This window comes from Abramis brama (genome assembly GCF_963993115.1).
Source record: "Abramis brama genome assembly, chromosome: 13".
Lineage (NCBI taxonomy): Eukaryota > Metazoa > Chordata > Actinopteri > Cypriniformes > Leuciscidae > Abramis > Abramis brama.
In genome coordinates, this window is record NC_139975.1 from 26187357 (window position 1) to 26205327 (window position 17971).

Below are 17971 nucleotides of genomic sequence, written 5' to 3' on the forward strand. Positions count from 1 at the left end.
AGGGTTGTAGATGGCAAAGATGGTGGAGGTAGTGATGAACGGTGGGGAAGAGAGTGGGAGAGAGAAAGATAGAGAGAGAGGAAGAGCACAGTGGAAGTGCCAGCACTATAACAAATGGGCCTCCAGCCGAAGCCAGTGCAATCCTTGGCGTATGTAGCGCACCAGTTCTGTCATGCTGCTGTGCTGCGTCAACGGTTCCATTACTGAGTCCAGCTCCACAAAGAACTCTGGCAGAAGAGAGAGATAGAGACACACACATCAGTGATCGTCATCAAGGGAAGTTTGAGACTCTGGTAAATTATATATAACAGCTGTTGACGATCTTTTGGACACTAAGTGCCATTTTTAGTGTGGCACTGACAGCAAAAACCAACAACAAAGCAGATGCAGCTTGCTGGCAAGAAGACGTAACTACTAATCTAACCCAAAGAGCATGTGGGTCCATTGACGGCATTCAAAAGTAGTCATGTATTCAGACAAAAAAAGATCTTAAAGGTGATCTAAGTAACTTTTTTACCTTAACTGAACAGCTTCGGAGTCATTGGAATGGTTCTATTACTTATTTCGGGTTGAATGGTGGTCGTTTCGCAGCCCCCTGGTGCCCGTGAGCGGAAAATCCGCACTTGCAACTTTGAGCCGGCCGGCCGCTGCGTCAGGAAGTATCGCGTGATATCAGGTCTCGTGATGTAAACAATTGCTTTACGGCCAAAAGAAATCTGCTAAAATGCTGTCATTATTGCGCTCCCTCACACTGTTCGAACCCGAATGAAGAAGACGTTTTAAAGAATGTCCCATCTGCTTTGATGTCGTTGATCTACTAGCCATGGTGTCTGAGAATCGCCAACGAGTTTTTACAACAGTGTTGTCAAATATCTATTCCGAAGCTGTGGGGGAGCTCTAGAGAGAAACCTGTGAGCAAAAAGCGAAAATACAGCGAAGAAATCCCGAAACTACTGAGCCCTGCTTTAAGAATATATTTGAGGACTTCTTAAAGGGATAGTTCATTCTGTAAGTTGTTCCAGAACCTGTTTAAATTTCTATGTGGAACACAAAAGAAGATATTTTGAAGAATAATGATAACCAAACAGTTGAGGGGCACCATTGACTTCCATAGTATTTTTTTTCACAATGGAAGTCAATCAATTTGGTTACAGACATTCTTCAAAATATCTTCTTTTGTGTTCAGCAGAAGAACGAAATGCATACAGGTTTTGGAACAACTTGAGGGTGAGTAAATGATTAAAGAATTTTCATTTTAGGGTGAACTTTTTCAAAAATTGCTTATAGGAGCATCCCAGAACAATCTCGTGGCAATTCATAACTATTTTACATTTTGGTGGCTAATTAATACAATGTAATTTGAACATTTTCATACGTCTTCTTACGTGACGTGTATGTTTAGGGGTGCTTACTTTTTTCTAATAATCGTATGTTTTCCATTAAGTATCAAGATTCTTAAGAATTTATCTTAACTCTTTCCCCCGCCATTGACGGAATTTTCCGTAATTTATGACACAACGCTTTCCCAACATTGCAGGAATTTTCTGTCAATCCATGTTTTCACTGTTACATGGTAGGGGGCGCTATTACACATCTTCTGAAAGAGACGAGAATCTCCACGCTGTAAAAAATGTTCAGTTCACTTACTTAATTTTTTTTAAGTAAACCCATTGCCTTAAAATTATTAAGTAAATAAACGTAATGCTTAATTGAAAAAAATAAGTTATGTGAACTTGACAATTCCACATTACTTAATTTTTTCGATTAAGCACTAAGTTTATTTACTTAATAATTTTAAGGCAACGGGTTTCCTCAATTTTTTTATATTAAGTCAAATTATCACTTTTTACAGGCGAAAAAGATTCAGAAACAAGTGATAAAAGCATTGCCTATGCATATTGTAGTCTTTCACAAAAAAAAGGTTTTTTTTTGCTTTTTGTACAAAATGTTACTTTTTTTATGAATCTTACCCAGATTCAAGTGTTGATAAAAAAGAATTCATGAAGCTAGCATAGAATTATTATTTTTTTCTCTCTCTGTGTGTGTGTGTGTGTTTAAAAGCAAAGGCTCTGTTCTCTCTTTTGATATATTGCATGTTCAGATCATACAACAAAATATTCAGGGGGCCGTGACATTTTTGTGAAAATGATGAAAAATGCTGGCGCTGGCTGGCAACTTAAAAAATAAACACTGGCGGGGGAAAGTTAAGTTAAGAAATGTCTTTTTTAACCCTTTCAGCCACTAGTGTTCATGCAGCTATGATAAAAAAATAAAAATAAAAAAATAAAAAACTACAATAAAGATAATAATTAAAAATAATAATTCTTTCTTCACTGTCACAGAAAAATCAATAAAAAGAAAATAAAAAAAACTACCCATTCATCTTTAATTAAATTTTCACGGGCACTGAAAATCAAAGAGAAACATCAATGTGAATCTTCTTAAGTTTAGCCTGAAGATAACGTGAGTATCTGATGACATCACTGCCACCTACTAATGACTGCAGCAATTAGCAAACAGACGACAACAACAGACTAAAGAGTCATGTACGCGCCCGAGGACCTGCTACTGTCATAATGAGCCAATCCCACTATCATTCTGACCAAAGCTCGTACCCACCAGCCTTTAACTGCGTTCCTTTCTAGGAAAGACACTGAGGAGGGGAAGTTGAGAGAGAGTTTATTACGGCTGATTTCTGAGGCGGGGGAGACCTCGTACAACACGCGGGGTCTCAGAGCGTTTTAATTAGTCTCCTCCAGAGGACAGAGAGAGAGAGAGAACGAAAGAGAGGGAATGACAAACCACATCAGATCTCAAATGCAATTAGCATAGTGGCTTTTTCATATCTCTGGTGGTTCATATCAAAATGTTGAGTCACTGCAAGTGTGAGAGGTGAATTTCTTATATAACACAGAGATACAGTTTATGACAGCGAAGACGAATGAGATTCATCCGCGAGGGAGAGATTTTAGGAGAATTTGGGAAAGTAATTCGTCACTTCAATGATTGTTTTGTAATGCAAGATATAAAAGCCCTAAAAATGGTAGGCGAATGACGAATTGTCTCTCGACTATAGCTAAAAAATATACATTGAAATTTGATCAACTTTGATAAATCTTGTACGCATTGCTCTTCTCAGTATATTTCCTGAAACAGTTTAAAAGAATGGGTCTTTTTCACTAATCTTTCCTGTACATTCAGAAATGTCCACCTAAAACACGTGCGTCCGCATTTTTGTTCTTAAAGTCCCTGTGAACTGGAAGTTGCAATCGACTTTTCTCCAGTGTTGTGACGTATTTCCAAGTGAAATGGAATATTGAACAGAGGGCAGGGTTTCACTTTAGCGCTCCTCCTCTCCATCTCTGTTCATAGCAGACTAACGATTTGAGGGGAGTGGTTAAGCGTTTTCAACCCAAGTCGTCAAACTGACGTCATCAGAGAAGGAACGCCATTCCAGACCGGAAGTAACTTTTCAGATTTTGATTAAAGATTACCACGGCAAACTATTTGTTTCTGTGTATTAACTTGCACAGATGAATTGTTCACCACAAGACTAGTAATATGCGCTAACAAAGTAAATAGGGTCAATTTCGGTTTCATGTCGACTTTAACCTCATTCTAATGTTAATGAATTTGGAGTATTTTAAAGGTGATCTAAGTAACTTTTTTGCCTTAACTGAACAGCTTCGGAGTCATTGGAATGGTTCTATTACTTATTTCGGGTTGAATGGTGGTCGTTTCGCACCCCCCGGTGCCCGTGAGCGGAAAATCCGGAAAATCACTTGCAACTTTGAGCCGGCCGGCCGCTGCGTCAGGAAGTATCGCGTGATATCAGGTCTTGCGATGTAAACAATTGCTTTACGGCCAAAAGAAATATGCTAAAATGCTGTCATTATTGCGCTCCCTCACACTGTTCGAACCCGAATGAAGAAGACGTTTTAAAGAATGTCCCATGTGCTTTGATGTCGTTGATCTACTAGCCATGGTGTCTGAGAATCGCCAACGAGTTTTTACAACAGTGTTGTCAAATATCTAATTCCGAAGCTGTAGGGGGAGCTCTAGAGAGAAACCTGCGAGCAAAAAGCGAGAATACAGCGAAGAAATCCCGAAACTACTGAGCCCAGCTTTAAATGAGCGTGTGCGTGCATGAGGTTAGTCATTGGCATAAAACACGCCCAAATCATCTCCATATAAGGGCTTTCCGCACAACACTTCCTTTATAGCCTTTCGTCGCTTTCATCTAAACAGCATTGCTTAATGTTATATCCCAACAAAATCTCTGTATATATATCTCAGTATTTATCGCTCTGCTCCACTCTGTACTTGCAGTCTAAACAAGTGTCTGTACAAGCTGTCTACTGAACAATAAAACCTGAAATATAACTCAAAACCCATCCTACCTTGACTTTCCTGGGCCAGCTTGTCAGAGGTTTCCCAGTGTTCGTAGCTGCGCAGGATGTTGTTGGTGATGTTGACATGGCTGGCTGCCATGTGGTGGATGCGTTGGGGAATGGCCACACTTCCAGAGGCAGAGGAAGAGCCCATCACTCCAGTGCCGCTGCTGACCGAACTGACAGGAGATGGACTCAGGGACATGGGAGACGGGGTACCTGTGCTCCTGGTAGGACACAGATGAAACATTGACCAATGAGAATTTGGGAAAATCCAATCCGCTGTATACCAGAATAATTTCAAACTGAGCCGGCACTTTCCATACCCTCAAAACGGATCATTCCTATCTTTCAAAGGTAAGTGACAAGCGACACATTAAAAGAAAGTTCGTTGCTCAGTTTCTGTATATTTTTATGCTTCATTCTTACAAATAAAGATGCCAAAAGGGTATTCGTAGCAATACTATAGAATAACTATTTTTGTGTTCCCCTAATAACCTTTCAGTCAACAGTTCTTAAAAAAACATGAAGAACATTTTAATGAAAGAACCTTTTGACACTATAAAGAACATTCTGTGCAATAGAATGGTTCCATAAATATTAAATGTTCTGCATGGAACCATATAGATGCTGATAAAGAACATTTAATTTTAAGAGTAATGGTAACCCCGCCCACAGTGAATTCTCATTGGAGAAATATCCTGCGCCACATTGCTCTATATTCTGATTGGCTGTGGCTTTCCAATGAAACTAGTGTCATGTATTTGTAATTACGCATTTGTAATGATGAAGTTGCAATTTAGTATATATTAACTTTCAATGTACCATAAAATAACAGACTACAGTTGATAATAAAGCACTTTACATGTGCTGTAACACTTTACAATAAGGTTCATTAATTAACATTAGTTAATGTATTAACTAACGTGAACTAACCATGAGCAATACACTGGTTACTGTATTTGTTCATCTTTGTTAATGTTAGTTAATAAAATACAGCTGTTCATTGTTTGTTCATGTCAGTTCACAGTGCATTAACTAATGTTAACAAGATTTTATTAAAGTATTAGTAAATGCTGAAATTAACATTAACAAAGATCAATAAATGCTGTATAAGTGCAGTTCACTATTAGTTCACGCTAACTAATGATCCTTATTGTAAAGTGTTACCACATGTGATTTAGTATGTTAGTCAACACAGTGCACTTCTTTAAATCATGCAAGCAAGATTATTAAAACAATGATTTAATATGTACTTTAAAGTAACACTTTTTTTGTTTAATTACAAGGACACTTTTTAAAAGTTTAGTTAAGTTTGTTAAGAAATAGTCAAAAAAAGTGTACTCCCTTAAGTAGCCTTCATTGTAAAACAAAAATGCTGCCTTACATTTTTAAGTACAATCAACTTGGATTTTTAAGTCATTTCAACTTAAATCTTGTATAACATAAAAAAAAGTTGAAAATTGCTTAACTTAACTTTGATCATATACTTCTTTACAGTGTTTTTTTTTCATTAATATTATATTATCTGCAAGTACAGATTTTTAAAAAATATACTTTTAAGATTTGAAGTACCCTTCAAGTGCACATTCAATACAATAAATCACTTATTCACAAGGGTAGCACCACTACCGCCAGCTATACGATTCTTTATATTTACCCAACAACCCTTTAATCAGTATCTCAGTACATTCTCAACAGTAACCTGCAGACACAGTCGTCCCTCCAGACAACCATCGGCACACATATTCATTGGTCTCTTTAGTCCTGCAACCCCAAACAATCTGGTTCAGTGGCCTGTAATCCACTGAAAAATGAAAACACACTCAAGCCTCGGCCGGCTAAATTATGCGCCCTGTCAACAGCCAGGCCCGTTCGCAACGGGTTTCAGGGCTCTGCTAAGATAAATAAACTCCCTCGGAGGCAAAAAAAAAAAAAAAGCAAAAAAGATTCATGATGGTAGGGATGAGGAGGAGGTTGAGGATGGATGTGTTGATCACACTCTTTATTGCTAATGTAGTGGCTGCAGGGGCCGGACCGGTGAGGCTAATAGCTCTTGACAGGCAGGTTGGCAGGCGAACAGCGGGCCTGGGTTGTGTCCTGCTAAAGGCCAGATCAGACACACACACACAGTCAAACACAGCGCCTCTCGCACCAGCTCACCCCATTGGTACTCAGTTGCCATGGAGCTGACATGGAAGCGATGCTGCTTTCCCAGAGTTCATCTCTTCATGTCCTTTCATTGATGTCAAGAAACCATGACTGAGGTTTCATATCTCACACTATACTTTTTTTCCCCCCTACTTGGCAGCGGGAGGAAGTTTCAGGCTGTTCTCAAGCAAGATGGAATCTTTTCATAAGCTGGCAGAATCTTTTCATAAGCTGGCAGAAATACAAAAGGACAAGGAGAGGAAAAATGCACGTACTTTCCATTGGCTCCCCACGGTGAAGGTGCTTGGGAACTTTTCGCAGAATTCTGAGGGAACAAGAAAACGTAGGTTGAGAACATTATTTATAAACAGACAGCACGTAATCGGAAAATGCAAACATTGTACGTCTCGTGCAAATGAATTGCATAATTAGTTTACAATTTAATGGTGTACCTGTAATAATGGGATGCATAATACATGAGAACATGCTATTCAAATAAATATGCAGTCAAAAACCAAGATCTCTGGCTCTTTTACTTATTTGCGAGAAACAAAGGCATGGGGTTTACCTTGAAATACTCCATTAGTGAGCGTGAATACTTCATTGCGTGATCTTTCTTCAACTTGAACATTCGCAAGTACAGAAGTGACAAACATCGATTGCTGAAAAAGAGAAAATAATCATTATGTGCCATTAAGATCCTGCCTAACGTATTCTAGGAATATTGAAAGACGCTGTTATGAATACTAATGTAGCTTCATCAAGGCAATGCATGGGTGTTTTTTTTTAGCTTTGTGCACTTTTATATCCCACTGATTTGATTATTATTAAATCAAACTTTTTGTTATATTAAGATTACAATAAAACTGGACATTTTTAACCATGCCATTATTAATTATGTATGATAATTTCTTTAATGATTTTGTGTTGATTTGATTGTTTTATTCTTGTCACAGACCTAGACTTTTTGTCTTAAAATATAAAAATCCATCATAGAAAAATTTGATTGCATTTCTAAAAACATTATTATGAACTTCAACCATCATGATGACGTTCCCACAATTGTGCCATCATTTCCATTATGACCAACAATTTTATACAGTATATTAACTACAGTGTTAATGAACAGCTTGAGATGATATATTAAACAAAATGTGAAGTAAATAAAGAGATAATAACAATATAAATGAATCGTTTTTTTTCTAATCAAATGGTAATTCTGTCAAATCCTACAAAAAATGTGAAAACATTGTTTTTAGGATCCATGAAATTCGCTTTAGCAAGACAAAGGCTACATTCACACCGTCAGTTTTTGGGATTGACAGCCACATTTACTTACAGGAGTCTCGAAACGTCCCGTTCAAACAGCAACTTACAGTAGCGTCTCGAATACTGTCTGTATGAATGTCCAATGGGAATCAAGCCCATGCTCTCTAACCAGTACCCATAGCGTCAGGACCAAAGATGGCGACGTCCATAGAATTGAAAAGTCTTATCACTTTTGACACGACAAGTGTCCAATCGAGCCCCAGGTTCATCCGTTAAATCTTCATTAACCGACAGCAGCTATTAGGCTATATCCGTGTGGAGAGTGGAGCATTTGAGTCACACGAAAACCCACAACACACGTTGTTAGCTAGTTGTCCGGTCCGAATCCGTTCACACAGCGCAGACTTTCCGAGAATGCGGTTGTGAGTCCTGAAAATGTACGGGTGTGAGTAATATGGTAATAGAATGCGGTTGTGAGTCCTGAAAATGTACGGGTGTGTGTAATACGGTAATAGAATGCGGTTGTGAGTCCTGAAAATGTACGGGTGTGTGTAATACGGTAATAGAATGCGGTTGTGAGTCCTGAAAATGTACGGGTGTGTGTAATACGGTAATAGAATGCGGTTGTGAGTCCTGAAAATGTACGGGTGTGAGTTATACGGTAATAAAATGCGGTTGTCACTACCGTAAGAAACTGAACTGTGTGTGAACATAACCGTACAACAACTGACACCTGTATTCTGCTGCTGTGTGAATGTGGCTTTTAAAGGAGTCGGCTGTTTTATTCCAAAAATTTCATTTCCACCATAGAGTGTTATTAAAAACAATACAAACTTTGAGATAAGGTGGAATGTCTTCAGGTGAATGTTCAAAACAAAACAAATGATCCTGTGATGCACGTATGCCCACAGTTGGACACAGTTAGTAGTTGAATACTATCAATTGTGAAAATTCACAGGGCCAAAAAACCCTATAGCAAAACTTGCAACAACAACAACAACAACAAAAACAACAACAACAACAGTATTATCATAAGCATCAGTGTGCATCAATATGAGCAGTGAGGAAAAAGCAGCCAGTATCATGGGGTGGCTGACCTTTCAACAGTATGCTTGCGAGACACCAGATGCTTGGGACATATGCACAGCCCCATGAAACCAAAACTAGCTTTCTCACATTTCTGACGCGTCCAAACTACTAAAGTCACATTAATATATAAGCAAGGTGTCTATCCCCCCTAAAGCCGGACAGAATTGAAAAGGTCTTTTATAGCATCTTGTTGATGCGTCTTCATTGTGCGTGAAACATTTCCCTACATCACAGGTCAAAATCTATTGGCCTAATATATCTGAAGCCAGAGAGTAAACATCTTTTCACAGCTCTCTCAAATGCGTATAATATCACCCGAACAGTATTATGTCCTCGACCCAGGTTTATAAATCATAAACGCAGCAGCCTTTGAAAATCCCTTTCGGCTGCTAGACGGCTTTCATTAACAAGCCAGAAAGACTGGCAGCTGAATTCCAATCTGCCCTGATGACTGTCATTCCGCTATAAGCGCAAAACTAACCTTGACATTCAGAATAAACAAGCCGCCACCGCCGCGGCGTGACAGGCAGGCAGAGCACGGGCGGCTTTTATCTGGGCGAGAATATGTTTCTGCCGTCACCATGTGGAAATCTTTCATTATCCTCTAATAGCTTAATGAAATACAGGAATAATGATCCACTCTAAGCTGATTAAGCGCTTTAGCAGTGTTTTAAAGCTTCCTTCCAGATACGGATGATTGTCGTCGAGCGATGGCTGAGAGGAGATTTAACTGGCTGCTAGAGCAAAGCGCTGGATTTAGCTTCTGATGGTACGCGGGGAACGGCGTTGGAGTTATAATACCACCCCTAACGCCCTTAGAAGGCCCGAACGCTTACACCACTTCAAAACAACTACATCAGTTGCGTTATCAATGCAATTTGCATTTTGACCTCCATGCATGTTGGGTGTAGAACTGCATATGACACTTTAAATAAAATAGTTTTCTCTCAAATAGGCACTGCTTTAATCTGATATCTCCAGACTATTGGCATAACGTCTTGAGAACATTGTGGGTCATTCTGGCTACATAGTCAAGAAAGGTTCTTCTAATTGACATTTAAAAGTGATTAACCATGATTCATCTTTTTCTGTGACGTTTAAGGGTGGGTAATGTCATATAACCCGCGTAACTCTCGAAGCAAAGCGGAATGTAGGGATATTCTCAAGGACAGAATGTTTACTTGCTAAAGTTCGATTCTATGAGCTTCGCAAACTTTGTAAGAATCAAGCAAGTAGCTCTTCCTCTAAAGTGATCATTGCAGAAGCCTTGTAAGCAAAACTTGTGCATCCTAAATTTCTGGAAACTCTGAGCTAGCCAATCAGATTGAAGATTGTGATTGGCAAGATTTTTTCTGAAATAAGTCTCTTCTGCTTACCAAGGCTGCATTTATTTGATAAAAAAATATGTGAAATATTATTACAATATAAAATAACTGTTTTCTATTGGAATACACTTTAAAATGTAATTTATTCCTGTGATCAAAGCTGAATTTTCAGCATCATTACTCCAGTCTTCAGTGTCACATGATCCTTCAGAAATCATTCTAATATGCTGATTTGATGTTCAAGAAACATTTCTCATTATTATCAATGTTGAAAACAGTTGTGCTGCTTCATATTTTTGTGAAAACTGATACTTTTTTCAGAATTCTTTGGTAAGCAGAAAGCTTTGTCACTTTCAATCAATTTAATGTCTTTAATTTAATATTTAAAGTATTCATTTATTTCCAAAAAACAATACAAAAAATAATCGTACTGACCTTAAACTTTTGAACGGTATATATGATCAAATAGAGCAAACTTACCACAGTACAGCGAGCTTCTTCTCAGCTATTGTGGCGGAATGACTGGTGAAGTTCTTTAATCTCATTGCGTACCTTAAATAACAAAAGTACATGAGTTACACAAACCTGATAGGACGTATAATGACAACCATCTTTTATTTTTGATTTATCAAGATATGAAGAGGGCACTGACCTGATGAGCTCTACGGTTTCTGAGTACATTGTGTAAGGTGACTTGGCCTCTAACGGGTCCCGTTCCATGGCGTTGCCACATTCGATGAACGAGAGCGCCCCGTCTGCGTAATTCACAGCTTTGCCGAACTTGTCCATCTGTGAAGCAAAAGTGGCGTTACTTGAGATAATTATGCGAATGAAAAAGACTGAGGTCATTTTCAAAGCTCGTAAAGGCATATAGAAAACAGATATCATCAGAGGCGAAAATAAAGCCATTAGACTGAGGTAATTCTCTTATGTCTCAAGATATAATGCAGGTCTCTATGATAGTGCTGCAACGTGCAGATTTATGGCCTCCGGACTGGCATATATCTCCAACTTCACGACAAGTTTATGATTCAGAGCAGTTCATTTTGTGCGGTAAAGTAGTGCGAAGTGATTTTCTCCACATTTAGGGATTATGCTTTTCACCCTGACTTATCGGTACGACCTCGTAAAGGCTAACTTGAACTCTTATGTCTCGTTTCTCAAACACAAACGAATCAATAGCCCGAAACCACATTACGCCTGCCTCCGAAAAAACCCCAACAGCATCCAACTCACGCAGACAACTACAAACAATAAGAGTATATCTCATCTCCATAGGAGCGTAAAATAGATTTACTGACCACTTGCCTCCGCCGGCACCTCTGGAGCCGAGTCCATTCGTTTTCAAGTGAGCCCTTCAATACGAAGCGAGGGATTCATTACACGCCTGCCACTACGCTCATGTAGCGCTGGCAATCAATTCCCTTTACTTTGTATTCATGACTAGGCCTATACATCGTCATAGCGATTTATGACAGAGAGGATGTAACTTGCGATAATGGACAATGTCTCCAGAGATAATTGCCTGGATCCAATTATTAGGGGTTCTGGGGGTTCTGTTTTGTAAATCTCTAACAAAGCTCCTGCTTTATGGATGCTAAGGGCAGACACAAGGGCTCTCACTCGCCTAGATTGGAAAGTCTTCAATTATATAAGGTCTGCCGAGAGAGCTTTTTCTCAGCTTGCTAATGGCTCTCCGTAGCGGAAGGGTTATGTGTCCGTGTAGTTAAGAGCAGTGTGACAGGAATTTTTCATCTACTCTCGCTGAGTGCTAACTTCCCATTGGAAAGAAAAATCGCTAAAGATTGCGCTGATTTCTCCTAGGCTGCAGGGAGAGTTGAATGGAGTCTCTGGCGTTGCAGATTATTCTCCTGAGTAAAAGACTTCATAATTTCGCATGTGTCTACTCTAGAGTTTCGGAAGAGATCTGAAGGATGTTACCAGCAGGGTTTAGCTGCCAAGATTTCAGATTCAGGGTTCCCAGACTATCATAATGCCTTATAGATGTTGCATTCACAAAGAGCAATTTGTAGCTGAACAAATCTGAGCAATCTTTTAGAGCGGAAAACAAAGATAGAAAAACCTATCACTAGAAATTTTGCTTGACTTTTTAAAATTAAAAATATATTATTATTATTATTATTATTATTATTAGTAGTAGTAGTAGTAATATTATATTTTTAACCACCACAACAACAACAATAAACAATACAAAAATAAAATAATAATAATAATATATGTTTATATAGTTTTCATTCATTTTTATTTCAGTTTTAGGTTAATTTTAGTTATTTTAGTACATCAAGTTAAACTAAATGAAAATGTTGAAATAAGTTATATATATATATAGTTAATGTTTATTTTATTTCAAGTAACCATTTTTTTTTTTATGGTTAAACTTTTTTGCTGGCATAAAGATTAATTATAAATAGACTTACCAAAGCATCTGCCTTGTGCTTCAACTTCTTGGCTTCCTGCATGTAGTAATCTGCATTGTGAACTCTGTAATCATATAAAGATTGGTTTGTTTTTCACGTATCTGCAATTGTGCGCATAAACACGAACCTCAAATATGTAGAGCTACTATACAATTGAAACACAGTTTAAGGAACACGTAATGCATACGTCAGTTATTACCCAAAATAATCACATGGCTGTTACATACGTGTTATTAAATGTGAGTTTAGGTCTCCTGGGCTCCATGTGCTCAATGGACAGTGTTGAAGGGTTTGACCAGAGGTCTGTGTCCGACTGACCATTGCCATGAAAACCACCGGATGGCTTGCTGTGACCATCTTCATCCTGGAAACGCAAGAGAACATTAAAATGATGATTAGCCTTTAACAGCTTGAATAATACATAAAGGATCCATTCACTCTTTGTCTATTCTACATCTACTCAGTGTTTTTATTTTTAGGGCCATTTAGTTGGATTGATTTCGGATGATGGGCTCATGGGAGGCATTCACGTGTCTTGAAGGCTATTTTGAAACCTTTCCAAAAAGGTAATTAGTTTAGCAAAAAAACAGGAAATGTGGCGAAGACCTCAAACGAGCTATCCATCCATCCATCCATCCATCCATCCATCCATCCATCCATCCATCCATCCATCCATCCATCCATCCATCCATCCATCCATCCATCCATCCATCCATCCATCCATCCATCCATCCATCCATCCATCCATCCATCCATCCATCCATCCATCCATCCAACTTACAGTACTGGTCTTTGAATGGGAGAAGGATTTGTTCTCTCCTTTGCGGTGTTTGTGTGACGAGGACGACGATGAAGAGCAGGAGGCAGGGATTGTGCGGGTGGAGGAGAGGGTGTTTGGGACGGTGGAGGTGCTTCCTTCCTGACTGAGGGAGCTGCATTCACTGCTCCTCCGTGGGCGTCCCACCGGCTCATCCGACAGCGGTGACAGTAGAGGCGGTAACAGTTTATCCTCCCGCTTGCGAGGTTGCTTCTTCAATGAACTTGGAACAAATAACATTTTTTTTTAAAACATGTCAAAGGTTTCTTTCTATGCACATACAGGACACAAAATATTGGATTTTAGGACTTGCAATGTAAATCCAGCATAATACCTCAGACTTATCAAACATTTCCTAATTACAGACATCCTGTTTAAGTACAATTAGGAGAAGCAATAAGATATCGTCCTCGTCCTAAAATATATTAGGACTTGTTTTCAGAGAATGTATCTTAAATTAAGTTCTTACCCCACTCTCATAGCCAAATAGTTTTTTAAGCCCAAATCTAATAACATTTTGTGAGGTTACCACACAATGGCCTATATTCTGAAAATATGTTCTCTGAAAACATCTTAGGACTGATGATCATGCAATGCTTTTTGCACTACATCACCCCGTTTGGTGATGCCTGGTTTTATCAGTCAGAATAGAGATGCCACTCATTAAATGTTTTGAGAACGATAATCTAACGCTGACTGCTCAGACATACAACCTTCTGCAAAAATCTGTTTGCGAATGCGAACTAACCAAAACTCCATGTGGCGACACATATGTGGATTACTACTTGCATCAGAACAAAATTCTGAAAAACAAAATCACAATGTGTCCATGTTTTTGTGACAGGTGCGGTTTCACAGAGAGACAGAGCCTGTCGGCTTATTGTATATTTGATGCTGCATGTGAGGGACAATTCCTTTTTTTATTACAATAATGAAAAATACAGTTTCATGGCCAGTAAGAAATATTTATGGTCTATAAGTTATAAATGTTCTCTTTTTACTTGACATTAGTCCAAGCCTACTTTAGGTCCAAGCTTTTAAATTCAACATTTTTGTACCTTTTTGTCCTTTTTCTAGAACAACAAGGCACAGACAAAAGGTAATGTGCATATGAAAATGAAGGTGGTGGCACGTGCATGTGCTCTGATATAAACTCGGCTAAATTCATTTACATAAGTGCTTACATGTCTAAACTTAGCCTAAGTGCTAAATAAAGAAGCTCCACTGAGACAGACTGTCCTGGACAGCAGCATCTTTTTTTTTTTACCTTGGTTTATTAGGCTGAAAATATGCTATAAAACATGAGTCTCATCAGTTAACAACACTAAATAAAAAGGCTTCTTTGCTTTTCTAATTCAATTAAAAGGGTGAATGCGTCGAATGAGCTGATTTAAAACACACTGGGCAGGTGATAACAGTAAATAGCCCGGGGTGCTAAACACTTCCAGTAATAGACGTTAGCGGTGGCTAATAATTTAACTTAGCACTGCTGATCGTATCATCAAGATTCGCTGCCGCTAGTCGTGTCGCAGTGCGGTGGGCACTCAGGCGGACAGGACAAGCACACGACCCCTGTCATGCGTGTGTCTTTGATGAGCTCTAGCCTGTCCCGGCACTAATTGAATATCTAAAATTAGCAGTAGCCGTTGTGCTGGTGTCAGTGTTAAATTACTGTAATGCAGTGGGACAAAGCAGGCAGGCAGCGCGAGAGGGTGACCTGCTGCTCACCCTGCGTATCCCAGCATTCTCTCAAAGGACATAAGACAGAGTGGGCTACTAAGCTGAGTTGGCAAATCTCTGTGCACATGTGGCAAAAACATCAGGGGACATTGGCAGCATATGTTAAAGAAAAACCGAAACATTGTGGGCTGTTTATAAGGAGGATTTCAGCGGAGTCACTGAAGAAACAAACAGTAACAATTTGAATGCAATCTAATGAGAATCCTTCCATTGAAAAGAACTAAATTCATTGGAAATCAAAACGAAAAGTTACTAGACAAGCTCCCGAGACAAGCTAGGGGATGGTGTGATAATGTAGGCAACAGCCACGAGTCGGTATAGAATACTCACTCTTTTGAGCTGGAGACCTTGTGGTTGTGTATGGGCGAAATACAAGGAGGAAGCAGCAGTGCGTCTTTGTCCATTCGAAGCTTCTTGCCTCCACTCATCACGTCACAGTGCTCCGACTGCAGAGAGAGAGAGAGAGAGAGAGAGAGAGAGAGAGAGAGAGAGAGAGAGAGAGAGAGAGAGAGAGAGAGAGAGAGGTTAATTACCACCGTCCAGAATTGAACATGTTATTTAGCTTGGCAGGATGAAGGACGAGTTGAAACATCTACACTAGGACTCAAACAAACATCTTTTATAGTCTAAGCCTGTATAGTGTTAGATAGTGTTCAGAATTCTGTACTGAGGTCTGGATAACCTGGTGGTGGTGGTGGTTAAAGATCAGGGATAATAACTGAGGGTGTTTTCACATATAGTACACTTCAAATGAACCAAACCCATTTCAGTTAAAGTGAACCAGAAATGAAAGTGACCTCAGTGCTTTTGGTGTTCACAATGTTAGTGCACTTAAATCAAAACGGACTTGATGTGAATTAACCTCCTTAGGTAATCTGACTATGGTTTGTTTGTGGGTCCCTGAGTCCTTTCGGGGTGATCACATATGTTATATCGGTGTGATATCACTTGTAGTGCTCAAACGAACTAGGTGTGAAAACGCCCTAAAACGCTGGATGTGCAAATGGTCTTCCATGAGCTGTCAATTTTTAGCCAGCCAGTGTTAATTTTTTTTGTATGATCCTTTGGACAGAAACACCAGGAAGTTCTATGATATAAACATGACATTGGATGAGATACTGTACTATATTATAAAACAATAAAAATGAATAGTAATTAAATATCTGCACTGCTAATGAATTGTGCAATTTGAACACGACAAGGGGCCAATTCTTCAGCTATGAATGATGTGTTACTTGACCATCTCAGTTTGTATGTTGCAAAAAGGACCTGCTGAATGACTACTTAGTGAAAATAATAATTACATGATTCATTTGCTATTGCAGTTCTTGATTTTATAATTATAGTGCATGAAATGAGAGTGAGAACATTGATCACTTGCCTTGTGTTTCCTCTTTGATTTGCTAGGGTTCTTTTCTGCAGGGATGGAGGCCGGAGACTGTTGCCGTCTGTGCTTGACACTGACCTCCCGACACTCAGCCTTGGTTGGGGGAGGCTCTGGGGGATCTTGCCCCGGGATCCGTGACAGGAAGCTGAGTTCGATCTTAACCCAAAGGGACTTGATGTCCTCAAAATCTCTTAGCGGTGACAGAAGTTCATTTTGTACAATGGGGATGGGAGAAAAGAGGGGCTCTTCCAGGAGATCCAAGGCACCTGGGTCAGGAATGGAGGTGCTGCTTGTGCTGGTAAGGCTACTAACACTCAGGATATTGCTGTTGCAATCCTTGGATTTCAGGCTTAGGCTGTTGGGACCTGGACAGGGAAGCTGAACCTTGATGAGTTCCTCGGGGTCTGAATGACACTCGGATGAAGAGGACTCTGTCTCGATGAATTCCTTAGACTTGGGGATGATCTTGTTGGGTCCTCGGTGCTTCTTTTTATCTTGAACAGGTGTGATATTAGTTGGCGCAGTGTTTGTTGTGATGGTTCGAGGTTCCTTTCTTGGAGCCGTCTTGACCCCAGGGCCCTTACCTCTAGGTTTTGGTGGTTCTAAAGGCGGGGGCTCTTTCTCTTTCGGGGTAGAACTTGAGTTTCCTGGTCTTGGCCAGTTGTGCTCCTCGCTGCTGGAAGATCGCTCCACCTTTTTGGGCTGCTTCTTGCCAGTGCTTCTCCTAGGGGGTGCTAGCTCCACTGAAGCTGGTGATTTCACCTTAGTGCTTTTGTTTTCTGGAGCCTTCTGAACAGTCTTGGGTTTGACTTTCTCTCGGATTGGACTGAGCAAAGTTCTCTCCTTGGGGTCTGCTGGTGCCAGTGCCAGTGCCAGTGCTGTGCTAGGCTTGCTTTTGCTGGAGCTCTGGTTCTCAGAGATTTGGCTTTCATCAGGCCGAGAGCTGTTAAGCCCATGACTATCTGACTGGGTGTTAATTAGTGCTTTATTGTGATGATTAACTTTGTTTAGCCACTTATCTAGTTGCCACTTGTTTGTTGATGGAGGTTCAGGCTAGTGGAAAAAGACAAAACAAATGTGTGGACCACAGTTTTAGGCATATTTACAACTTATTTTATCAATTGCTCAATGACACTGTGGATAGTCTAGAAGACTGGAAATGAAATCCAGATCAGATTTTTGAGGTCTACAATGTAAATGGATACATGTTTAAAATAACATGGAAATGGAATTTGTAATGATGCATATCGGTACAGATTTAATCTGTCTTCAAGTGTTGATTCATGAGATTCATGAGAAGCAGTCATATGACTTTCACGGACCAATGAGCTGGCGCTATGATGAAAAGGCCATTAAGAGAGGAA

At 39.5% G+C, this 17971-nt stretch overlaps 1 protein-coding gene across 1 annotated transcript in view; it reads right to left on the reverse strand.

The window, feature by feature from the left end:
• aff2 (AF4/FMR2 family, member 2) overlaps positions 1–17971 on the reverse strand; it is a 233243-nt gene that overhangs the window by 598 nt on the left and 214674 nt on the right. The window contains exons 11-21 of the mRNA XM_084133214.1: positions 16602–17660; positions 15551–15666; positions 13445–13703; positions 12891–13027; positions 12664–12727; positions 10878–11014; positions 10706–10777; positions 7111–7204; positions 6818–6867; positions 4401–4618; positions 1–227 (exon numbers count right to left, since the gene is read on the reverse strand). The exon at positions 1–227 is cut by the window's left edge and continues 598 nt beyond it. Coding sequence (XP_083989340.1) covers positions 106–227; positions 4401–4618; positions 6818–6867; positions 7111–7204; positions 10706–10777; positions 10878–11014; positions 12664–12727; positions 12891–13027; positions 13445–13703; positions 15551–15666; positions 16602–17660 — 2328 coding nt within the window. The 3' untranslated portion in view covers positions 1–105. The remainder of the gene's footprint in view (positions 228–4400; positions 4619–6817; positions 6868–7110; positions 7205–10705; positions 10778–10877; positions 11015–12663; positions 12728–12890; positions 13028–13444; positions 13704–15550; positions 15667–16601; positions 17661–17971) is intronic.